The sequence below is a fragment of the Balaenoptera acutorostrata genome, chromosome 19, assembly GCF_949987535.1.
Source record: "Balaenoptera acutorostrata chromosome 19, mBalAcu1.1, whole genome shotgun sequence".
NCBI lineage: Eukaryota > Metazoa > Chordata > Mammalia > Artiodactyla > Balaenopteridae > Balaenoptera > Balaenoptera acutorostrata.
In genome coordinates this window covers 60087689-60112955 of record NC_080082.1, presented here as the reverse complement: position 1 = coordinate 60112955, position 25267 = coordinate 60087689, and the positions used below count along the sequence as shown (strand labels likewise).

Here is a 25267-nt window from a genome sequence, read left to right as displayed (position 1 = left end):
CCTCAGTGTTTTACTCAGATGTCATCTTTTCACTGAATCTCTCCAAGGCCTCTCTATTTCAAATCACAACAAGCCCCCTGGCCATTAGCACTCTGAAACCCCTTTCCTGTTCATCATCTTCCCATAGCACTTATGATCCCGCTATATATTATGAATGTGTTTAGATTGTTTACTCTCTGCCTTGCCTGCTAAAACGTGAGCTCCACGATGGAAGTGGGTATTGGTTGCTTGGCTCACAGCTGGGGCCCCCAGTACCACCCCGGGAATATACTACGTATTCAACTAACATTTGCTGAATGCAAGATGGATCAGGGACATGAATACGTGAGGAGAAAAGTGGGCTGGCCTAGAACCAGCCAGAGGTACATCCTCCAACCCAGCATCCTGCTTCCCCTCCCCATGGCTCCCCAGACACCCCTCCCCCATCTCAACCCACCCTCCGGGCTTGCTCCAGCTGCTCTGCCATCTCTCCCAGCGCCTGGCCATGGCGCTGCCGCAGCTCCTGCACCGCCACCTCATGAACGCGCGTCTCCTCCTCCAGAGTCTTCTTCAACTCTGTCACCTCCTGTTCTCTCTTGGACCTTGTATTGGGGAAGGGGAAGGGAACAGAATTTCAGAATAGAGGAAGGCTGGGACTTTGAAGGAGCCCCTGACTGCTGGTTGTGCCTCCTTTTATTCTTTCCCTCCAAGGATGGGGACCCTCACTCTACATTCCCCAAGGGATCTGGGCAGTGATGCTGCAGAAGGGTGGCTTTAAGGGTGAGCTCCTACGCATCTTTCAAAACCCTATTCAAAAGGCCCCTTCTCAAAGAAGTCTTTTTGGGCTCCCTCCCATAGAGTGATACAAGGGCCTTCTCTGATCATCCACGATGCCCTGTCGTACTCCATTAAAGCTCACTTTTTTCTGGACTGTGTCTGTCTTTGCTCGAATCTGCCTACCCCTGGACTGGGAGTTCTTGAGGGCAATGCCTGAGTCTTGAGTCTTGACTCATCTCTGTCCCCAGCTTGGCCCACGCTGGGCCCAGAGCCAGTGTCCGATAAACAATTGTTGAAAGACTAAACAACTGTGCAGATGGAGAGCTTGGACCCACATCCTTTTCCCTGCCCAGCCCCCGGCCCCCCACGTGCCCGGCCTGTGCCAGCTGCAGGCCGCCCAGCCTCACCGGAGCTCCTGCTGCGCGTTGGTGGAGTCCAGCGTGTCCTCCAGCTCGCTCCGCAGCGCCTCCAGCTCCTCGCCCAGGTCCCGGCGCTGCTTCTCTGCCTTGGCCCTGGCTGCGCGCTCAGCCTCCAGGTCCTCCTGGGCCTCGGCCAGCCCCGCTTGTGCTTCCCGCAGGGATTTGAGCAGCTGGGCCCGGGCCCCGCCCTCCTGCTCTGTCCTGGGGGTGGACGAGGACCAGGGGGTTGGTATAGGGGCAAGCAGGGGGTGGGGATGATTTCTAGGGGTTGGAGGGGCCAGACACGGCCAGTCCCAGGTTAAAAGCCCAGCTCTGCCCTTGGGCACGTGTCTCTAGTACTCAGAGCCTCAGCTTTCTTAGCTGTAAAATGGGGATGACACCACCAGTAATCACAGGGACACTTATTAAGTTCCTGCCACTTGAGAGCACTTTACTTTATCATCTTGTGTAATGTTCACGCCAAACGAGGAAACTCGGGCCCAGAGCGCGAAAGTACTTGCCCTGGTCACATGGTCAGTGGGTGGCTGACCCCAGAGTCCCTCCTCATAACCCCTATGGGATCGACCTCTTGCAAAGAGAAGCTGAATGGAGCGGCAGCGTGGACTCTGGGTTAAATGGCTCAGGGAGGTGGTCCAGTGGTTAGGACTCTGCACTTCCACTGCAGGGGGCATGGGTTCGATCCCTGGTCTGGGAACTAAGATTTCACAAGCCATGTGGCGGCGGGCAAAAAAAAAAAAAAGAAAGGAAAAGAAAAGAAAAAACAAACAAAAATTCCTGTAAGAATGGCTCAGGGAGATGCATTGACCATGGTCTGTATCCCCTGCTCGGCCACCTGCCCTGGCAAGTGACAGCTTCTCTGAACTGCAGGCTCCTGGTCTGTGAGAGAGCGTGACTGTCCCCCTTCACAGGGCTGCCGCGAGGATGGCAATGTAGCGCCAAAGGCCACGTATTATATGATTCCACTGCCGTGAAAGAGCAAGAATTGGCAAATCCTATGTGGACAGAAAGCAAATTGGTGGTTGCCAGGGGTTGAGGGGAGGGGGGAAATTGGAAGTGATCGCTTAATAGGATTTTTCTTTTGAGGTGATGAAAATGTTCTGAATAGAGGTAGTCGTTGCACAACATCGCAAACATACCAAATGCCACTGAACTGTATGCTTTAAAATGGTTAATTTTTTTTTCTTTTTGGCTGTGCCACGCATCTTGCAGGATCTCAGTTCCCCAACCAGGAACTGAACCCGGGCCACGGCAGTGAAAGCACGGAGTCCTAACAGCTAGACCACCAGGGAACTCCCTAAAATGGTTAATTTTCTTATGTGAATTTCACCTCAATATAAAAGAAAATGGAAAAAAATAACAACGGCAATAACAGAAGGTAAGAACAGACACATGCAGCAGCTAATGAGGGCTTAGGGCGTGCCAAGCATGTTCTCAGCCCTTTCTCATTTAATCCCTACACTAATCCTAGGAGAGTTTCTATAATCATGCCCTTTTTCCAGATAGAGAAACTGAGGCTCGAGAGGTGATGTCACCCAGGTGAGGTCACATGGCCAAAAAGGGGAGGAGCCAGGATTTGAACCCAGAAGTCAGGCTGGAGGGTGTGTGTTCTTAACCCCCCTCCACCAACCCCGTGTCCCATCGATTCTCAGATGCACAATTTCCCCACATCGTAACCTCTCTGAAATCAAGCTGCGCCCATACACAAGGGCACCTCAGGTCGCATGGAGCGCAGTGGGTGAAAAGCATTTGAAACACTGCGCATCATATCTGGCACACAGTAAGTGCTGAATAATTGTGAATGACTGTAATTATGATGATTATGATTCCTAAGATGGCCAGACCACCTATCCAATCACAGCGGATTCTGGGCTGTTTGGTTTTTAGAGGCTGGGGTTGTGGGAGAAGAAGAAATAGCATTTCCTTGCCTCTGTGCAAGAAACTGTGTAAGTTACTAGACACGTAGGGCCCGGTTTCAGTTTTCCCTTAACCAGGTGGGCTTGGAACTCTTGTGTCCATCTTACAGAAGGGGACACTGAGGCTCAGAGTGGGTGTGCACGGCTGGTGAGCGGCTCGGCCAAGCTCTGTACCTGCGGGAGGGTCTCGCCGGGCGCCCCCAACGCTGGCAGGCGGCGCCCCCGTGCTGTGCACCCCACCCGGCCCACCCCGCACCTGGCCAAGGCGACCTGCAGCTCCTCCTCCTTGCGGCCCAGCTGGGCCCGCAGCTCCTCCGCCCGCTGCTGCTGTTCTACCATCTGCTCCTGCAGCTCTGAGCCCTCCACGTCCAGCCGCCGCTTCAGCTTCTCCAGCTCCTGGCGGCTCTTCTCCTCCTTCCGGAGGCGATCTGGAGGCGGGAGGTGGGGGGGTGGGGCATGCACAAGGGAGCCAGACCCACACCCCCAGGGAGACCCACGGCCCCGCAGTCAGGCTGAGCTCAGCATCTCTTTCCACCCCTCCCCCTCTTTCCCAGCTTCCCCATCCCTGGGATCGCCCACTGGTCCCCAGACCCCCACATGCCTTCTCCCCTCCGGCCCCCAGTGACAGCCCCTGCTCCTGCTCACTGGCTCTCTCTGCCCTGTCCTTTCCTCCCTGCCTCCCCGGCCTCCTTCTGTGCTCTCTCCCTTCTGTTTCTGCTTCTGAGTCCACGGCAAGGGACAGAGATAAAAAAGTGTCTGAAACAGCTAGTGGGACCGTCAGATTGAGAGAGTGACCCAAGACACTTAGGAGAGAGTAAGAGAATTGGATGGAGAGAGACAGAAACAACTTAAGAGCTGGGAGGACACCTAACCTGTCCCGAGTCTTCTTTTCTGCCCCCATTTAACAGATATGACCACTGAGGCCCCACAGCACACGAGGGTCACCCGAGGTACCCCCTGACCCCGCTGGAGTGTGCACTGGCCCCCACTGAGGGGCAGGCGCTCACCCTCCATGTCTGCAATCGTGGCCTCGTATTTGAGTCGAAGCTTATTGAGGCTCTTGACTTTCTCCTCCTCCTCAGCCGCCTGGGATGAGAACTCGGCCAGACGCTCCTCCAGCAGCTTCCGCTCCTGAGGGTGGTGGGAGGTGGCGGTGGGGTGTCAGGGGCCCGACCCTCATCTTTGATATCATTCTCATCTGCGTTTCTGCTCATCTCCATCCTTCCCTGACCTTTCCTGCTCCCAACCCCCTTCCCTCCTTTTGCATCATTTAGGGTCTAGGGACCCGTCCCACCCCCACCGGGTTCACGCCTGTTAACTATGGAGACTCCCACTATTTGAAGGACACTCCCATTCATTAACCCATTGGCCCACAGATGGATACTGAGGTTGATTCAAATCAACTGCTGTTATAAACAACACTGCAGTGAACATCTTTGCACATGTGCTGCACTTATGGGTGAGTTCTGGAGCCTTGTGACAACTCCAGGTCCGACTCATAGACCAGCAGCGTCAGCACCAAATGGGAGCTTGCTAGGAACGGAATCTCAGGTTCCAGCCCAGACGCGCTGAATCAGAATCTGCATTTTAACAAGTTCTCCGTATAATTCCTGGACACACTGGAGTTTGAGAAGCACTGGCCTGGAGCAGCTCTTTTCTTTTTTCTTTCTGTTTATTATTTTTATTTATTATTTTATTTTTTAATTTATTTTTGAGCAGCACTTTTCCAACTGTTGAGTGGTTTTGGAAATCAAGGCAGTGGGTCGGCACTACCTCAAAAAGGAACAAATAGAACAGAGTAGAAGAGAAGAGCCACTGCATCCAAGGAATGCTGCAGAAAACTGTGCATCCTTGAGCTCTCGACTCAGGCACCATTGCCTCCAGGAAGCCTGCCCTGGCTACGCCTAGCACAAGTCAGGCCACCCCACTTCCATGGTTCTCTGTTCTTTTCTGACAGTTTATAATTAGTTCACGATGTGTGGTTATGTCGATTTCCTGGGGTGACTCATCTAGCTTCCCTCTCCCCCCATGCCCCTGTGAGGACAGAAATGGTTTTCTAGTTAGTTAAACGCCATATCCCCTGTGCCTAGCCCAGTCCTGGCTGTGCCAGGTTAAAGATGGTGGCAGACTCTTCACCATGTCCCCAGATAGAGGCAGAGTCTAATTCCCCAACCCTTGAACCTAGACTGAGTCTGCTCTAAGCTCAGTGGTCTGCAGACCACAGCCTGCAGGCCAAATATGGCCCACTGCTTGTGTTTATAAATAAAGTTTTATTGGGACACAGCCACGCCCATTTGATCCCGGAACATCTGTGGCTGCTTTCAGGCTACAATGGCAGAATTGAGTGGTTGTCACAGAAACGGCGTGGCCTGCCAAGGCCCGAATATTTACTATCTAGCCTTCTAGAGAAAATGTTTGCCAACACCTGATCTATAGAATTCAAGGGAAGTGATGCCGTGTCAGTTCCAACCTTAAGCCTTTCAGAGACCTGCCCACTTCCACTTCTTTTTCTGGGAGCCCTGAGCTGCCAGGTGAGAAACCCAGGCTCTCCCGTGGGCAGAGAGGTCATGCAAAAGAGCACCCGGACACCAGCCCTCCAGTGCCCACCACTACATCACCACGACTGCCTAAGGGGACCACAGCCCAGCCCACCCACACAACGATGGGATGTAATGAAAAGGGGGTTGTTTTTAGCGATGCGGCTTTGGGGTGTCTGATGATCCAGAGATAGATAATGACACACAATAGCTGCTCAATAAATACCAGCTTGAGTGAAGCTGGGACAGAGACGCAAGGAGATGGAAAGGGTTCAAAGGAGACACAGCCAAGACCGAGAGTTCGAAGACCCCTAGAGGTGGGGCACGCTGGGGGGGATGCAGAGAAGGACCCATGCTCACCAGTGAGCCCTCTCCCCCTGCCCTTGGGGCTCACAGCCCACCCACCTTGCTCAGCTTGCCGTTCTGATCTTCCAAGAGTAACAGATCCTCCCCCAACTTTTTCAGCTTTGCCTCCGTCGTCACTTTCTCCAGCTGCAGCTTCTGCCGGGCCCCTTCCTCAGCCTCGAGGTGGGTCTCCAGCTCCTGCAGTGGGGAGAAGGCAGGGTTGAGGACCCAGCGGCTGGGGACTGGCGTGTGGTGGGAAGGATGGGTGGAGGGGATGGTTCACAGATCTCCGGGGCTCGTGGCTCAGACAGGTCCACGATCTGGCTGGGGCTGGGAAGGATCCAACGCTTACTTTTCATTCATTGGGTTAATAAACACTGATTGAGTGCCTGGTGGGGGCCAGGCACTGTTTGAGGTATTAGGATAGATAAAAATCTTTGTCTATCACATTGAAATCACATTCTTGTGTGTGTGTGTGAAGATTATAAACATCATAAATAAACATATCACAGAGATGGGCACTGTCCACTACGGCAGTCACCAGGCACGTGTGGCGGGCGATTTGTGGTGTGAGACTGGAAATTAAGATTCAATATTTTGCAATGACATGGACGGACCTCAAGGGCATTATGCTAAGTGAAATAAGTCAGACAGAGAAAGACAAATACCAGACAACCTCACTTATGAGTGGAATCTAAGAAACAAAACTAAAACAAGAAAAAAACACAAGCTCAGGGCTTCCCTGGTGGCGCAGTGGTTGGGAATCCGCCTGCCAATGCAGGGGACACGGATTCGATCCCTGGTCGGGGAAGATCCCACATGCCGCGGAGCAGCTAAGCCCGTGTGCCACAACTACTGAGTCCAAGTGCTGCAACTACTGAAGCCAGCTTGCCTAGCGCCCATGCTCCACAGCGGGGGAAGCCACCTCAATGAGAAGCCTATGCACCGCAAGGAAGAGTAGCCCCCGCTCACCACAACTAGAGAAAGCCCACATGCAGCAACGAAGACCCAACACAGCCATAAATAAATAAATAAATAAATAAATAATTTAAAAAAACAAAAAAACACAAGCTCAGGGAATTCCTGGTGGTCCAATGGTTAGGACTTGGCGCTCTCACTGCCGAGGGCCTGGGTTCAATCCCTGATTGGGAAACTAAGATCCCACAAGCTGAGTGGCACAACAAAACAAAACAAGACAAAACCCACAGGCTCACAGATGCAGAGAAAAGATTGGTGGTTGCCAGAGGTGTGTGGGTAGGGAGGTGGGAGAAATGGGTGAAGGGGCTCAAACTTCCAGTTATGAAATAAGTCATGGGGATGTAATGTACAGCATGGCGGCCATAGTTAATAATACTGTATTGTGTATTTGAAAATTGCTAAGGGAGTAGATCTTAAAAATTCTCATCACAAGAAAAATTTTTTTCTAACTACTTAAGGTGCTGGATGTAAATTAGACTTATTGTGGTGATCACTTTGCAATGTATATAGGTATCGAATCATTATGTGTACACCTAAAACTAATATAATGTTATATGTCAATTACACCTCAATTTAAAAAAATTCACTATTACGTGTGGCCTTGATGGCTGGTAAAATTGGGAGTCCCTATAATGGCCTAATCACAAGTCCTTCTACCTGCCCTGCTACCAAAGATAAGGTCCCCTAACCAATAACCCTCTGTATCCTGGGGACCAGACAGGGTAGCTGCTTATCCCTATCTAGTAGGCTTCAGTTACCTGCTAGTCCTCGGAATTATTTAAACAAACCAATCGGGAATTCCCTGGTGGTCCAGCGGTTAGGACTCTGAGCTTCCACTGCAGGGGGCATGGGTTCGATCCCTGGTCGGGGAACTAAGATCCCGCATGCCGTGTGGCACGGCCAATAAATAAATAAATAAATAAAATAAACAAACCAATCACATCTTCCTGCAGGAACCAGGGGTCACCTCATCCTCTTGTTACTACTAAGCTTGCCTTCCACAGCTGCAGCTTGTTCATGCCATTCCTGAATGCAACCCCACTGTGACTCTCTGTGCCATGGTGTCTGCCTCCCTCAGGCTGTGAATACTTGTGACTAATAATGTGCTTTCTATCCCATCTGTACAGGATCAGGTGTGGTGTGTTAGGCCATCTCCATAACCACAGGGCAGGATCCCTGCCCCTCTCACCAATGGGGTCAAGAGGAGGTGATTAAAACACTACTGAGTTCTTAAAATGTGACCAGTCTGAGGAGCTGAATTTTCAATTTAATTCGATTTCTTTTAAATTTAAAACCAGTCACTCAATCAATCATTGGGGTACTTTTAAGTATGTTTGGATCAACTTGGGGATGTTAATCTACTTTTTTTCACTGAATAAGTTATGAAATACAAATGCAGATGAAGTCCTGCCAATGAAAACTTAGCATCTGAATTGAGATGTGCCTTAAGTGTAAAATACACAATGGATTTTGAAGGGGAACCATGGCAGGGCAGCCTGCCTTGGAATGCAGCAGCACAGAGGCAAATGGAGCCAGGCGATGGAGAGAGGCAGAGTACTGAAGCTACTGCTTGAGCACCCGGATCCAGCCATGCCTGAAGCTTACCCATTCTAGAGTCTCCCATTAATTTGAAAGCAAAAAAAAAAGTATTCTTTTTGCTTAAGACACTTTGAGCTGAGTTTTGTTTTGTTTCATTTTTTCAAATTCATGGCCAAAAGAGGCAGGGTTTGCTGAAGCAAAGGTGTGTGGGGTAAACAGAAGGGGTGGGGGGAGGTGGCCTCGGGCGCACGGGGGCCAGACCTGTATATGTTGCTGCAGCCTCCTCTTCTCGGTTTGCAGCTGGCGGCTGCACTCCTCCTCCTCGCCCACACGGGCCTCTAGCTCCGACACCACCAGTTCGAGCTCCTGCTTTCGGGCTGCCAGCCGCCCCCGGGTCTCCTCAGTCTCAGCACACAATTCTGCCTCTGCTCGCAGTTGCTCTGCCAGGCGGGCACGCTCCTCTTCCAGCTGGGGGTGGGGTGGGAGGTCAGCGTCCGTTAGGTGGTGCTCCCAGGATGGCCCTCACTGGAGCACCAGGTCCCTCCTGCCCCCTGAGTTACTTTGCCCTTTGAGGCCTGGGGGGCAGGAGGGAGGGATGGAAGACAGTCCCCCATCCTGCTCCTCAGGGTGACCCCTAGTCACCAAGTCAGACCCCTGGGTGCCTCTCTCTCCCTCACCTCCCTACAGCCCATCAGTCCCCAGCTCCATCCCTCCTGGCCCCTCCTCTCTCCCCATAACCCTAACAGGCTTGAGCCTCATCCTCTCCCAATGGACTCTCTTCCCTGTCTCCCAGCCTCCAGTCTCCCCATCTCCAGTCCCTCCTCCAAATAGCCCCAGGGAGGACTTTCTATCAGCTCACACTGCATTTAATACTCCTACGCCTAGAAATTTAACCAAAGGAAATAATTCTGAAAAAACAAACAGAAAAATGCTCAAGAAGGGGTTTGCTTCAGCGTTATTTTAAGATTCCAGAAATACTGGCAACAGTGAAAAGTCTACCGCCTGTGTACGATAACCCTGCCCCTGCCCTGCCCGATGCTGGACCAGCCTCCTGAGCATCTTGGCTCTGCAGCAACCAGCCCCACCCCCACTCAATACCCTGGCTACATCCCCAGGGCCCCGCTCCCAGCATCTCGCTGCTCAACCACACCAGTTTCCGCCCCCATTCAGCCCCAGGAAACCTCGGTTCTCCGCCCGCCCGCAACCTACCCCTGCCCCGACCCAGCTCAGCTGGAAACCCCGCCCACTATCGGCTCCTCCCATCGCCACGCCCTCACCCGGGGACCACGCCCCTTACCTGCGCCACCCGGCCCTGGAGCTCGCCCACCTCGCGGGCACTCTGCTGCTGCAGCTCCTGCACTTTCTGTAGTTCCTGCGCCCGTGCCTGCAGCACCTCATCCTGCCGCGTTACCTGCAGCAGTGGCTTCACCTAGGGGGACAGGAGGGATGGTGGGTGGCTGGCTCCCACCGTGGGAGGCCGCTGGGCTCAGGAGCTAAGAACTCACGCTCTGAGCAGGGCCGCATTCCTGGGTTTGCATGCCACCTCCTCCACTACTGGCCTTGTGACCTCATCAGTCGGAATGAGTGAATGACTTCACATTTGCCAACAGCCTAGAACAGTCCGGGGTACATTACAAGCAGCGCTAAATGTGTCCCTTTTTTGCTACAGGGTCCCTTTGCCTACGGGAGACACTGTGCCTCAAAGTTCTTAGTCCAAGGTCCATAGTGAGAGATGCACTTTACACTGTGTGATTCCAGGCTGGAGTGACAGGCCAGCCCCCCACACACATGAATAACCGAAATGAAAAGTTTCACCAAACCACACTCCCCTTTGCTAAGCGGGATATACTCTGCTCATGTCTGTTCTATTGCTTTTTCTTTGGTTCTCCTCAACTCCAATTCTTCTCAACTTCTCTACTGTATTTGATTCTTTTTCTATTTCATTATCTTCCTTTCTGAGCTAATTCATAGCATTTATCACAGCTATAACTTTGTTTATTTGTGGGATTCATTCACTGATGCCTGTGTGGACAAAGAATGTTGCCGGACATCGCCTGACATATCAGTAAACAGAGGACGTTGAGGCCATCAAGCCGTGAGCCACTGCAGCTGCCCCCAACGGTGCACCCTGAGGGGATTCAGGATGGAGGAAAACAGGATACTGGCCCTAGGTCATTAAGGTGCATATCAAAGGAATAATTTCATTCAGCCCAGACTCTTGCATCTTCCCATTCAGAGAAAAGCGCTAAATTCATTAACTCAAGATGGCTGGTTTTTCTTTAATTAGCAGTAATCTTGATGTTTGACTACCTGGTTTTGTTTTTCGTTTGTTTGTTTCAAAACTCCTATGTATCCTGGGTCCTCCCTTACTCCTTTGCAACAGTCCCTCAGAGCTATTTGAGGGGCGTATCCCGGGCTAAAGTCCTCAGTAAAGCCCCAAACAAAACATAATTCTCAACTTGTAGGTTGTGTATTTTTTTTCAGTCGACACCTGGCAAACCACACCTCCTGTCCCCAGACCTAGGATAGGCAAACTTTTTCTTAAAGGGCCAGCTAAGAAATATTTGAGGCTTTGCAGGCTATCCTGTCTCTGTTTTAACTAGTCCACTCAGCTGCTGTAACTCAAAAACAGCCACAGACAATACAGTAACCAAACCAATGGGCATTTACAAAAACAGGTGTCTGGCCCATGGGCCATAGCTTACCAACCCCTGCCCTAAACTGTGGGCTCCACGGGGCAGGGCACTGTATTTTTTTTTTTTAATTGAAGTATAGTTGATTTACAATGTTGTGTTAGTTTAAGGTGCACAGCATAGTGATTCAGTTATATATAACTATATATGTTCTTATATATTCTAATATATATATATATATATATATATATATATATATATATTCTTTTTTAGATTCTTTTCCATTACAGGTTATTACAAGACATTGGGTATAGTTCCCTGTGCTATACAGTAGGTCCTTGTTGGTGGGGCATTGTCTGTTTTTATTTACCATTTTATTATTGTACCCTCAAAATTTACTGGCACATAGTAGGTGCTCAGTTAACATGGACTGAGGGCATGTAGGCTGACAGTTCAGACATCATATTCAGAATTACACTGAACAGCTGTGTTTTTGCCTCCAAATCTCCATCCTCCTTCCTGCTCTCCAATTTCCCATTGGGAGAACACCCTGCCTCGAAGCTCACACACTTGGCTCTGCCCCTCTGCATTGGGCAGGCATGTGATGCCAGCCTGGCTCATCTGATGTGTACTGACTGGTTCTGGGATGGTCATATGACTCCAGCCAGGCCAGTGAGAGTGAAACCTGGGATTCTGGCTGGAGCTCTGCGATAAGAAAAGACCACACTGGCCTAGCTGGTGGCTGCCATGTGGGAAAAGTCTGCAGGGATCATCATGGAGGAAAGTCACATGGGAGGCACAGAATGTCAGATAACTAACACTGTTTGGGCCCTTGTGCAATAAAGGGTTAACTCAGCAGGTCTGGGTTGTTCAAACCCTGCACATTTCAAGGAAAGGACTGGCCCTTGGCTGGTTCCTGGGAGATATCTCTAAACCTTTGGATTATCCTGCCTGATAAGAGTCCTTTGTTTACCTTGACCTCTGGAGGGGCTGGAGTAACTAAGGTCAACCATGTGGACAGTCAAGGGGGTCAATCACATGCCTATGAAAACCCTAGACACTAAGGCTTGGGTAAGCTTCCTTGGTTGGCAATATTCCATATGTGCTGTCACACAGCATTTCTACAAGAATTAAGCCCTATCTGTACAATTCTACTGGGAGTGGACAATTGGAAGCTCGTGTCTGGTCTCTCCTGGACTCTGCCCTGTGCGCCTTTTACCTTTTCTGATTTTAATGTCCATCCTTTCACTGTAATAAACCGTAACCATGAGCATAACAGCTTTTCTAAGTTCTGTGAGTCCTTCCAGTGAATCATTGAATCCTAGGGGGTCTTAGGGACCTCAACTCAACCCTAGATCCAGCTGCACCTAAAGCTGTCCCATATCTTTTATCCACATTGGTTTGAGTCAGATTTTTTGTCACTTGTTACCTCAAGAATCCTGATGAACAAAAGGTGGGCTGATTCGTCCCATTTTACAGATGCACAAAACTGAGGCCCAAACCAAGAAAGTCACTTGCCCAAGCAGACCTGGCCCCAAGGACCTGTCTCCTTGCCACTTGGGCCACCTCTCCAGGTGCCCTCACCTTGATGAAGAGCCGCCACCACTGCCAGTGTCTCAGCTTGAGGTAAGCTGCACAGTTCCGCTGCATCACCCTCAGAGCACTTTGTTGCTGCTGGCGCTTCTGGAAGGCCCTGGGTGGGGAGATGGGTGGGTGGGACAATGGAGACTCAGCCCCTCCAGGACCTGTCAACCATTATTAAATGCCTACTGTGTGCAAGCACTGCTCTATTATCAGTAAATCTTGTTGGGTTCCATCTATCAGTCTCTCTGCCCTTGACTCTCTCTGCCCTGTTCCCTCCTCTCTGTTCCCACAGCCCCAGCCCCAGTTCAGCCCCAGCCTCATCTTCCACCCACTGGACCCTCACCCCAGCCTCCTCCCCAGCTTCCCAGCCTCCAGAGAGGGCTTTCTATGTCCACAGCTGGCCCATCCCTCCCCTGCTCCTCAGTGCCCCTGGATATGGCCCCTGCCCCTCTGCCTGGTGTTTGGGGAGTCCTTTATTCTCTGATCCTTCCTCTGGGCCAGTTCCAAGGGAGAAGGAGACTCTCCTGAAAACTCCCCGCATTCCTGAAATGTACCAGGCTCTCACATCACTGGGCCTTGGCACAAGCTGTCACTCCTGCCTGGAACACCTTTCCCATCCTCCTTCATCTACCTGGTCTGAAGGGTCTCTCGCTGTACCTGTATGACCCCCATCAAAGCACGTCTCGCCCTGGACTGTGACACTTTGTGCCCGTGTATGTCTCCCCCTCCAGATTGGAGTCCCTTGAGGAACTGGCCACTAAGGTGATCACACGGACCTGGCTTGCCTGGGACTTTCTCTGTTTTAAGCACAGAAGATCATGCATCCTGGGAAACCTCCAGTCCCAGGCAAACCGGGATGGTTGGTCACCCTATGGCTGAGTCTAGCTCTTCTCTGTGTCCCCAGCATTGCTCAGGAGCCTCAGGGACTGTAGAACCAAGAAGCCTGGGCATCTAGTGGCTCCATCCTTTTGTTTCTCAGCCCTTCTACCATCCTGGAGGCCCTGCCATCTGGAGCCAACTGATCAACTCCTCCCTGACCCAGCCTCTGGGGCCATCTGGTCAACTTCTTCCTGATCCAGCCTCTGGGGCCATCTGGTCAACCTCTTCCTGACCCAGCCCCCTGGGGCCATCTGGTCAACCTCTCCCTGAACCAGCCCCCTGGGGCCATCTGGTCAACCCCTCCCTGAACCAGCCTTGGCCAACGTGACCCCAAGAGATAGTGTGGAGCCGCACTTGCGAGCCAGGTATCCCCGGGCAGCTGCCTGGAAGGACACAATAATGTCTGTGACCTTCAGGTCCCGCTCTTCTTCTAGCTGGGCCAGAACCCCCGCCCGGAAGAAGATCTTGCTTTGTCCCACGCGGTAGAGGTTGGGGTCCAATTCCAGGGCCTGGATCTGTGGGAGCGGGGGAGGGGTCATGAGGAGGAGGGGTGATGAAAGGGGAGGCTCCAGCTCAACCTCCTCCACCACCTGAGACTGTGCACACACGTTCACACTCGTGCACACACCCTCAGCCTCCACCCCACACTCACCATCTTCTCACAGGCCTGCTTCCCATCCATAAAGCCCTTGGGGATGGCATTGGGTGTCAGGATCTCGTACCTGAAGTGGGTGGGGAGGGGTGGGGTGGGGGTGAAGAGTAACAGCAAACTGTCACCATGGCCAGGCACTGGGTTCAGAGTGACAAATAGCAATAACAACAATAACAATAGGAACAGTAAGAAAAACAAATATTTAAGTACTACCGAGGGCCACACACCAGGCTAAGAGCATTAATACCACCACCAATGGCAACATCACCAATATGTCCTAGGCGTGTCCACTCCTAGGACACACCATGTACTGATTACGAGTGTTTAATTACACCAACACCATAGGTCATTGAGACGTAAAAGAAAGGTGTGTCTCGGAAGTGTGAGAATAACAACAAATAGGGGCTGATGTTCTTGAACTTATTACGTGTCAGGTCCTGAGCTAAGTGCTTTACAGCTGCTTCTTTCACATTTCTCAGTGCAACTCCAAATTTTAAAAGTACGTTTCATAAGCATACATGTGTCTGTCCTCAGAGCCTTTCCCCTACTGTGCCCTCTCCCTGGATTCTGACATTTCATTAAAAATAATGCATATTAGATATACAACATATATATACACATATATAAACACACACATATACATATACATAATATTATATATTAATGTCATATATTAATATGCCATATTTTTTGACTGGTGATTGAGAAACGTACGTGTGTGTGTGTGTGTGTGTGTGTGTGTGTGTGTGTGTGTGTGTGTGTATCAGTTTCTCAGTCACCAGGGATCTTGTTAAAATGCAGACACTAATTTAGTAAGTCTGGGGTGGGGCCTGAAAATGTGCATACCTAACAAGCTGTCAGGTGATACTGATGCTGCTGGTCTGGGGACACTTTGAGTATGAAACTGCAAACCTGCGCTGTCCAATGCAGCAGCTACTGGCCACATGCAACCACTGAGCCCCTGAAACATGGCTGGGGCAACTGGGCAACTGGATTTTTAACTGCATTTCATTTTAACTAAGTGACATTTAAATTTAAAAACTGAAGCAGGGGGGACTTCCCTTCCCTGGTGGGCCAGTGGTTAATACTCTGAGCTCCCAATGCAGGGGGCCCAGGTTCGATCCCTGGTCAGGGAACTAGATCCTGCACGCTGCAACTAAGATCCCACACGCCACAACTAAAAGATCCCGCATGCCGCAACTAAGACCCAGCACAGCCAAATAAATCAATAAATATTAAAAAAAATAAAAACTGAAGCAGTGTAAAATATTTTTCTGTTCAACACAATTTCTTTCTTTTCTTTTTTTTTGGCCGCTCGTCATGGGGATGTTAGTTCCCCAACCAGGGACTGAACACGTGCCCTCGGCAGTAAAAGCAGGGAGTCCTAACCACTGGACCACCAGGGAATTCCCACAATTTCATTGTTTTGATAGGACTACATTTCACTTTGACCACTGGAAATTTAGTGTCGGAATTGAGACGTGCTACTGGTGTAAGACATACACCGAATTTCGAAGACTAGGTAGGAATAAAAGAATGCACAATGTCTCACTACTAATTTTTTATATTGATTACATGTTAAAATGATCTAATATCTTGGGTGTACTGGGTTAAATAAACTCTTTTTTTTTTTTTTAAATTAATTAATTAATTTATTTTTTGGCTGTGTTGGGTCTTAGTTTCTGTACGAGGGCTCTCTCCAGTTGCGGCAAGCGGGGTCCACTCTTCATCGCGGTGCGCGGGCCTCTCACTGTCGTGGCCTTTCTTGTTGAGGAGCACAGGCTCCAGACGCGCAGGCTCAGTAGTTGTGGCTCACGGGCTTAGTTGCTCCGCGGCATGTGGGATCTTCCCAGACCAGGGCTCGAATCCGTGTCCCCTGCATTGGCAGGCAGATTCTCAACCACTGCGCCACCAGGGAAGCCCTAAATAAACTCTTGTTATCATTAATTTCACCTGTTTCTTTTTACTTTTAAAAATATGGCTACTAGAAAATTTTAAATTGTATATGGGGCTCACATTCTCTTTCTATTGCATGGTGCTGCTATATACAGCTTGCATGAAGCATAATTTTTGTTATAATATTCACCATATTACTGGCTTCTTATATGTTGATATTTTTTTCTTCTCTCCTATTCGACTGCATTTTTTAAAAAATAAACTTATTTATTTATTTATTTATTTATTTATTTATTTATTTTTGGCTGCATTGGGTCTTTGTTGCTGCGCGCGGGCTTCTACTCTTTGTTGCGGTGCGCAGGCTTCTCATTGCGGTGGCTTTTGTTGTGGAGCATGAGCTCTAGGTGCACGGGCTTCAGTAGTTGTGGCACGCGGGCTCAGTAGTTGTGGCTCACAGGCTCTAGAGCGCAGGCTCAGTAGTTGTGGTGCATGGGCTTAGTTGCTCCGCGGCATGTGGGAATTTCCCAGACCGGGGCTGGAACCTGTGTCCCCTACTTTGGCAGGTGGATTCTTAACCACTGCACCACCAGGGCAGTCCTCGACTGCATTTTTATAAGAAATGCCGTTTGCGATATCCAGATCGCAACATAGTACTCTATGCCCTTTCTCTCGGGGAGCCCACTGAATGGGGGCATTGCTCTCCCATATCACAGAGGAGAAAGCTGAGACTCAGTAACCAAAGGAACGTGCCCGGAGGTCCCGCCCCTCCACTCGTGCTGAGGCCCCACCCCTGACCCCTCCCAGAAGTATCAGTCGGGGTGCTTTGGATGCAGGCGTGGTGGCTTCCAAACCCGAGCCCTGCCCCACCCCATGCCGCTCACCTCTGCCGGAATTCCTGGAAGAGGATGCGGTTGGGAAAGCCCTGGCGACAGATGCGGATGCCCTCCAGGACGCCGTTACAGCGCAGCTGGTCCAGCACCAGCCGCGGCTCCAGCTTCCCAGCCTGCAAAGAGCAGTCACAGACATGCGAGGTCAGTGGCTGCCACACGGAGGCGCCACTCATTGGATGGCAGCCGTCAGGGGAACTCAGGTGGATGGCAGTTTGGGCAGGTCAAAAATGGTCGGCAATTTCATCTGGTTCAACTTATAATTTACTGAGCACCTGCTACGTGCCAGGCAGAAATGCCTGCCCCAGGGAGCTCACTATCCACTGGGAGAGGTCGACAATAGATGAGGTCAGGACATCACTAACAAACGTCAGAAGTAAATGAGTACTAAGTGCTAAGGGGCAAAGAGCAGAGGGGAGGGAGGACGGGGAGTGCTGAATTTGCATAGGATAGTCTGGGAAGGTGACGTGTGAACAAAGCACGTACATCATTATTTTTGGTAGTTAACTTTCATTGCCTTTTCTTTCTTTTACCTGCTTTTTTTCCCCCCCAAAGTAATACACAAATGGTAAAAATCTAAACACTACAAAAAAATTCAAATTATACATTCTGAAAAACAACTCTTGCCTTGCACAGGGCCCCGGAGTGGTCAACACAATACCCAGTTTTTTATGGAGCCTTCTAGATCAGTTGTTCTTAACCCAGACTACACACTGGAGTCCCCTCACATGCTTGAAAAAGCAAAAACAAACAACAAACAAAACCAAAAAAAAAAAAAAAAAAAAAGCCCTGGCCCTGGGCTAGGGCAGAATATAAATATCTGGTGGGGAGGAGGGTTAAAAAATGAGAACCACCATTCTGTATCTTTTTCAAGGGCTATCTAAGCATATATGTATTTATTCATCCATCAAATGTTTATTGAATATTCACTGTATGCCACACAATGTGTTCTAGGCATTGGGGACTTAGCAGTAAAAAAGGAGATAAAAGCCCCTGCCCTCAGAATGTTTATGTCCCAGCAAAAAGGGAGTTTCTGTTTATTTATTATTATATATGTTCCCTATTCCTTGGTAATAACGCTTCCATTCTGTGGGAGGGAGGGCGCTATTCCTCCCCCTATGCTCTCAGTCCGTGAGTGGCTAGGACTGACCTCATCCTGGCTCCAGACATGGTCATGTGACTCAGGCCAGGCCAATCAGGCTGGTTCAAGGGTGGGCACAAGAGCCATCCTAGGCCAGTGAAAGCCAGCCCTGGGACTTCTGCTACATCCATGCTGCCAGAAGCTCTCTCTTTCCTTTAGGGTTGCTGAACTGAAAGAATGAAAGCCTGGAGCCACTGGTGGCTGCCAGAATGGAGACAGAATGGAGACAGAGCTTCATCAGAGAGGAGGCAACACATAGAAAAGCTGGGCCAAGCCAAGGAAAAAGATTCCTGATGTCACCGTTTGAGCACCTGGATCCAGCTGTGCCTGAACCTATCATGGAATCTTCAATTATGTGAATCTATACATTCTCACGTTTTTTTTTTTTTTGACCGTGCCCTGTGGCTTGTGGTATCTTAGTTCCTCAACCAGGGATGGAACCCGGGCCCTCGGCAGTGAAAGCGTGGAATCCTAACCACTGGACCGCCAGGGAATTCCTGATACATTCTCACTTTTGCTTAAGCCATCTTAGTGGCTCTCTCAAAAGAGCCCCAAGGAAATGGCTGAAAATAGCTGGAAATTGGAAATAATATATAGGATGGTCTCACAGTAACATTTTAGTTTTTTCCCTCCCTCCCTCCCTCCTTTCCTTCCTTCCTTCCTTCTTTCCTTCCTTCCTTCTATCCTTCCTTTCCTCCTTCCTTCCTCCATTCCACCCTTCAACAAGACATTTGGCAGGCTTGAGTGGGGAGGTGCCTAGCAAGGTCAGGAGACTGATTACATAAAAGGGGACTGAGAAAACTAGTAAATGTGTGCTATATTACAGGATCTCACTGTTGCTAAAAAGAGATGTTGGACTGGAACTTGACATACTGGTGGGAACTCATGGTTTTCAATATATACAGACAGTTATCGAAATAAACATAGATGTAAGTGTGTGTACACATATATGTGTGTACATGTGTATACATATGTGTATGCATGCATATACATTAGTGTGTACGTACATAGCTCTATTTACTGAGCGGTCCTGGGAGTGACACCTTGATACCACTGAGCACACCTAGCACCCAGATCTTAGACTGTAAGCACCATTCTCCACTTAAAAGGACCATGGTTCCTTGGAGAAGTGGCTGAGTCCATGTATGCCATATTTCATCAAATAAAAGCCGCTATCGATTGTAAAACACACTGTTATCTTATATACCACCAAGAAAGAAAAACTCTTGTCAATTAAACTCTGACAGGCCTTTGATTGTGAGCCACATCCCAACTTCAGAGATGCTAAGATGTCACAATAAATATGTCTTAGATTTGATAAAATATGGTATTTACAGCTATGAGAAAGGAGACACACAGACACACACAGATCCACCTACTCAACAACCACAGCTCCTACTTTCTGAGGACAGTATAAGCCCCAGGCACCTAGTTTCACCTTCTACTATGCTGACCCTTCTCTACAGGGCCTATTCTCTGATTTTCCCAACAAGAAAACTTATTGGTGGCCTGGGAGGCCAGGCATGGTCTCCCCACACTTACATGACACTCCCGGCTCCAAGGGTCTTTTTTCCATCCCTTGTACCTTTCATGCTCCAACCAACCACTGGGCTTTTGCACAAGCTGTTCTCTGCTTAGAATACCACTTATCCTTCCGAGCTCAGACCTCACCTTCTCCAGGGAGCCCTCCCTGACTTCACTGTATTCCCACTACCTGGCACTTAGTAGGTGCTCAGTAACACTTAAGTCCCATGAATGAATGAATTTTCCTAACAGGGCATTGAGCCTGGGAGGGAAAACAACTTGCTCGAGGTCACACAGCCAGTCAGAAGTGAGCCTGGGGCCAGACATGGTTCCAGCCACATCCAGCGACTGGGACTTTACCCACTGCCAGAGCTGCCTTCCCTCCCCGGGCTGGGTCACTCACCCTCTTCTCGTGGTTGGGGATGATACAGCGGACGAAGCTGGGGTTGGTGTTGCTGAGTGTGGCCATGAGGCGGCTCAGGGACTCCTTGTAGAGCTGTCCCACCGTCCGGAACATGCCCCGGCGTGGGCGGCCACCAGGCGGGCCATCCCCAAGGCTGTTCACCTGCTCCAGCCCCACGATGCCCTCCACTGTGGGAGGAGGAAACAGATGTAGAGAGAGAATAAAGTCAAAGGTCAGTTTTAGGGGGCTGGGTTGGCCAAAGGTCAAGGATCTTATTATTTATAGGACCTGGCACTTTACATATGAAACACCTCTCACAGCCTAGTAAGGTAGGTATTATCAGCCCATTGGACTGACCAGCAAACTGAGGCTCGGAAAGATGGAAGACTGTGCCCAAGGCCACACGGCTTAGGATCTGAAGACCCAGGATCTGAACCCGGGCAGTATGAATCTTCTCGAACCCTGGTCTCTGACCCTTCTTTTCCATTTTCCTTATCAGCAAATGATGATGATGAAGATAGCAAATGCTTCCTTAGCACTTATTCTCTGCCAGGCACTGCTCAAAGCACTTGACATACATCGGCTTATTTATAAGCCTATAAAAATCGTTCCCATTTTACAGATGAGGAAACTGAGGCACAGAGAGGGAAAAGGGCAATAACCACAGCTGCATTTTCAGGAACTTGACACAGTGTCACATTAAAAATGTAATGAAGTCTGGCTTTATTACGATATTTGAAATAAGGCAATATTTAAAATAAGGCAAAAAATTAAAAATACATAAATAAAAAGAAATGAAAAAACATACAGTAAAATAAGGCAAACTGCCTCCATAGTCACCATTTTCCCAGAAAGGCCTGATTTCATGATAGTTTTTTTTCCCTATTGTCATTTGATGCTGTCACTTCAACTAGTGAGAAATACGCACTCCTTTGTCTCAAATTCTATGTACTGAATCATTCCCAGTTTCTCAAGGACCTGCAGCTGGGGCAGAATCTGATGGCCTGCAATCCCCAATCATGAGGGTTATCAGGGTCAACTAGATAACTCGCTCTGAGGGCAGTGCCTGGCACACAGTGGGGGCTCAGATATGGCATTTTTCCTCCCCAGGTTCAAGTCTCTCTCCTACCACCATGCTCCTAGTTATTATCAAAAGGATAATTATCATTTATTAAGTTCTTATAGCACAGGTAAGAGCAGAGGCTCTGGGTTCAAATCCCAGCTCTGTCCCTTACTGGCTGTGTGACCACAGGCAGGTGACTTAACCTGTCTGTGCTTCCATGTCCTCATCTGTATAACAGGGGTAAGAGTACTAACAGCTGCCTGATTAGGTTGTTCGGAGGATTCCATGTGTTAATAATGGTAAAAGGGCTTTGCACAGTGCACAGCACATAGTACGGGTTCAATTAATGCCAGCTGATACTATCACAATTGTTTGTACTTTTACATGCGGTTTAGTTAGAAGAAGGCCTTGTGCTGTTACAAAGAGTCTGGAAACTGCTAAGGGAGCCAACAAGGGGTGCGGACGGGAAAGAAGAGGGAAAGATCTCTGTATGGCAAGGAAAGGGGACAGACGTTCAAAACCAGGTTACCGGTCCAAAGGGCCCACCCTCCTTGTCTGGCAAGTCTCACCCGTTGATGCACAGCAACACCCACCCCCTGACGGAGAAATGGCAGAGCCGTGCCTCCCTGAAGATCCTGGGGGCGACGGTGGGAAGGAGCCAAGGAAAGAGAACTGCTGCAAGCCCCCGTGTTCTGGGTGGGGGTGAGGACAGATGGGGGGAGAGGCAGGGAGATGGGATGGGAGATGCAAAGGGAGCAGCATGAGAAGAGGCAAGAAGAAAAAAGAAGAAAGGGTTATTAGTCAACAGCACAGAGCAAAGCAGGAGGAGAAACCTGATCCTGGCCATGAACTTTTAAAGCCAGGACGACTGTCCTGTTCAGCTTTATGTTGACTAGTGAGGGCATCAGTGTTGGCTGAAAGGGCGAATGTCCTCTGAGAATTTAATACCCGGGGGGAAAAAACCTCTCTCCCTAGAGGGTGAGTCTGTATCTGTTTTATTAGGTATCCCCTTTTGCCCTGGCCGCCAGGAAGCTCAAGGACTAACTCAAGGCTCCCACCCAGCTTGTTGTGTTTGCCTCTCTGAAGAGAGCTTGTCTCATTTGCCTTTTCCCCTGGGCTGCCAGGATGCTGGGTACCCAACTCTGGGCTGTCAGGATGCCCGAAAGCAAAGCCAACTCTGGGCTCAGGGCAGCTGTAGTAGAGACTGATGCAAAACTGGCCCCAATCCCCCACCCCTCTCTGTGACTTGCAGCTCCTTGAATCTGGGCTGGCCTTGTGACTTGCTTTGTTCAGGAGAATTGTGGAGGAGATAATACTGTGCGGGGTTCCAGTCTAGGACTCAAGAGGCTTTGCCACTTCTACTTTCTCTCTTGGAACACTTTGAGGGCCAAGCATATACAGGGTGGAGCATGTGAAGGATTAGGGGGAACATCATGTGCCCATGAATGTGGCACAAATTTTAAAGAAGTTGATGGGGAAGATTTTCAGTCTGAAGGAGATGATTCTCAGCAGAATCTGGTTCTGTTACTGAACATCAAACAATGCTTTTCAATCTCTCTTGTATAAACTATATGAGATACTAACATCAAATTTCTCTGTCTAAAATCAGCTCACTATATCAAGGTGTGCTATGCCCTTTCGCTCTGTGAGTTTGTTTTGGGAATGACTCATCTTGCTTATTTTGTTCTCTTGTCTAATTGCATGGGCTGGCGCTTCTACTACTATGCTTTTCACTTCAATAAAAGACTAAGGCAAACTGACAGATTCTGGAAACCTAGAATCAGGAAACCAAGATGCTGGTTCTGTCAGTTTTATAAAATCATCTCTCAAACCTCCTCTAAGGATGGAGGGCAAGAATGGACAGGGCTTGCTGGTCTGAAAGTGTCAGTCTGAAAAGACTGATGGCCAAACTCACGTGGGCCTTGTTGGAGCAGGAAAACTCCAAAACTATACCTCGGTTTTTGCTCCCTTTTTTCTTCCCTGAATCCCTGAAGGGAACTTAGGGAGAGATCAATGAAAGCAAAGCCTAGAAGTTGACTAACCTGTAAATACTGCCCTTCTGAGTTCTCTTGTTGTTATTAATTCTTTTTCAGTCGAATCTCTTGATTTTTTTTTTTTTTTTAGGGATCATATGCCATCTACAATTAATAACTTCGTTGCTTCCTTTTGAATATTCATATACTTATTTCTTTTTCTGGTCTGATTGCATAAACTATTATCGCCAAAACAGTGTTTCACAGCAGTGTTGACAGTGGGCATCCTTGTCTTGTTTCTGATTAAGGAGGAGTGTTTTATCATTGAGTGTGATGCTGGTTTGAGATATCAATCAATCAATCACTAACTGGAATCACTACTGTAAGGCTGTCTGGCCTACTGGCACCAGTTCTGCCTCTGAGCAGACAACTCAGGTTCAGAACTCAGACTCTGGAACAAAAGCGTTCACACTGTGAGCTGGGAGAAGGGATGCACAGAGCTCCAGGGGCAGGGCCTGGGGAAGCGGGTCCTCACCGTCTTTCCAGATCTCTGCCGTTAGCCGGTCTGCGCTCTGGTGAAGCAAGGCTGCGACACTGTCATTCAGAGGGTCCATGTTTTTCATCAGCCACTCACTGGCCTTGTAGTCAACCTGAATGAAATTGGGCAGAGGAGGGCGGTGGGATGGGGGGTTCACCAGCACTGCTGATTTCCCAAGGAGCCTCCCAGAAGCTCTGAGATTCCCAGCTCTGGGGCTCACCACTCAGGAGAGAGCGCTGGTGTCCGTACGAACACCTTGTGTCCGTATCCTGAACTGCACCCACCCGCAAGCATGGTCCCTCTCCCTTTCTGTACTTCCCGTAAGAGGACTCTGCCCACCTCCAGGACCTCATCCACCAACACTTCTTTCCTTATTCATTTAGCCACTCTGGTCCTCAAACGTGCAAGCTCGTTTCCACCTCAGGACTGTGACCCCTGCCGTTCCCGCCACCTGTGATTCCCTCTCCGTGGATTTTCACGCGGCCAGCTCCCTTCCACGGAGTCACAGTCTTGACCACCACGATCCCCTGCACGCGTTTCCCCCCCCCACCGGACGGTGGCTCCCAGAGGCCAGGGCCTGAGCCTGACTCACAGCCACCTGAGGACTGGGCACACAGGAAATCTTAGCAAATGTTCGGAAAACAACTGAGTTCTAGAACAGAACAGATGGGTCTCCTACCCCCCAGCCTTTGTGTATGCTGTTCCCTCCACCCGTTCTTTTCTGGCTACGGGTTACTCATCATTTATTTTATTATTATTTTTTAAAATATTATTTATTTATTTGGCTGCACCAGGTCTTGGTCGTGGCATGCAGGCTCTAGTTCCCTGAGTGGGGATCGAACCCGGGCCCCCTGCATTGAGAGCATGGAGTCTTACCCCCTGGACCACCAGGGAAGTCCCTACTCATCATTTAGACCAGGGATTGGCAAACAATGGCCCACAGGCCAAATCCACTTCCTTTTATAAATAAAGTTTTAGGGACCTCCCTGGTGGTCCAGTGGTTAAGAATCCGCCTTCCAATGCAGGGGACGCAGGCTCAATCCCTGGTTGGGGAACTAGGATCCCACGTGTCGCGGGCCAAGTAAGCCCGCCCGCCACAACAAAGAGGCCGCACAGGGTGTGGCAACTGAGACCCAACGCAGCCAAAAATAAATAAATAGGACTCCCCTGGTGGCGCAGTGGTTAAGACTTAGCCTGCTAATGCAGGGGACACGGATTTGAGCCCTGGTCCAGGAAGATCCCACATGCCGCGGAGCAACTAAGCCCGTGTGCCACAACTACTGAGCCTGTGCTCTAGAGCCTGCGAGCCACAACTACTGAGCCCGCACGCCATGACGCCTGTGTGCTTAGAGCCCATGCTCTGCAACAAGAGAAGCCATTGCAATAAGCCCGCGCACCACAACGAAAAGCAGACCCCGCTTGCCGCAACTAGAGAAAGCCCGTGCTCAGCAACAAAGACCCAATGCAGCCAAAAATAAATAAATAAATTTAAATAAATAAATAAATATTTTTAAAAATAATAAAATAAATAAAGTTTCATTGGAATACGGCCTTCATTTATGTGTGAACTTGTGGCTTCTTTCGTGCTCTCATGGCAGAATTGAGTA

The 25267-nt window shown here is 49.6% G+C and overlaps 1 protein-coding gene across 4 annotated transcripts in view; it reads right to left on the bottom strand.

The window, feature by feature from the left end:
* The window catches only part of MYH14 (myosin heavy chain 14), a 92771-nt gene that overhangs the window by 31225 nt on the left and 36279 nt on the right, over positions 1-25267 (bottom strand). For all 4 annotated transcript variants that reach the window (XM_057533464.1, XM_057533463.1, XM_057533466.1 and 1 more), the window contains 13 exons: positions 23658-23772; positions 20087-20274; positions 17013-17134; positions 14236-14305; positions 13938-14098; positions 12705-12813; positions 9785-9916; positions 8749-8955; positions 6031-6168; positions 4096-4219; positions 3345-3516; positions 1164-1376; positions 437-581 (listed from right to left, as the gene is read on the bottom strand). In XM_057533464.1, the coding sequence (XP_057389447.1) occupies positions 437-581; positions 1164-1376; positions 3345-3516; positions 4096-4219; positions 6031-6168; positions 8749-8955; positions 9785-9916; positions 12705-12813; positions 13938-14098; positions 14236-14305; positions 17013-17134; positions 20087-20274; positions 23658-23772 (1896 nt within the window). The remainder of the gene's footprint in view (positions 1-436; positions 582-1163; positions 1377-3344; positions 3517-4095; positions 4220-6030; positions 6169-8748; positions 8956-9784; positions 9917-12704; positions 12814-13937; positions 14099-14235; positions 14306-17012; positions 17135-20086; positions 20275-23657; positions 23773-25267) is intronic.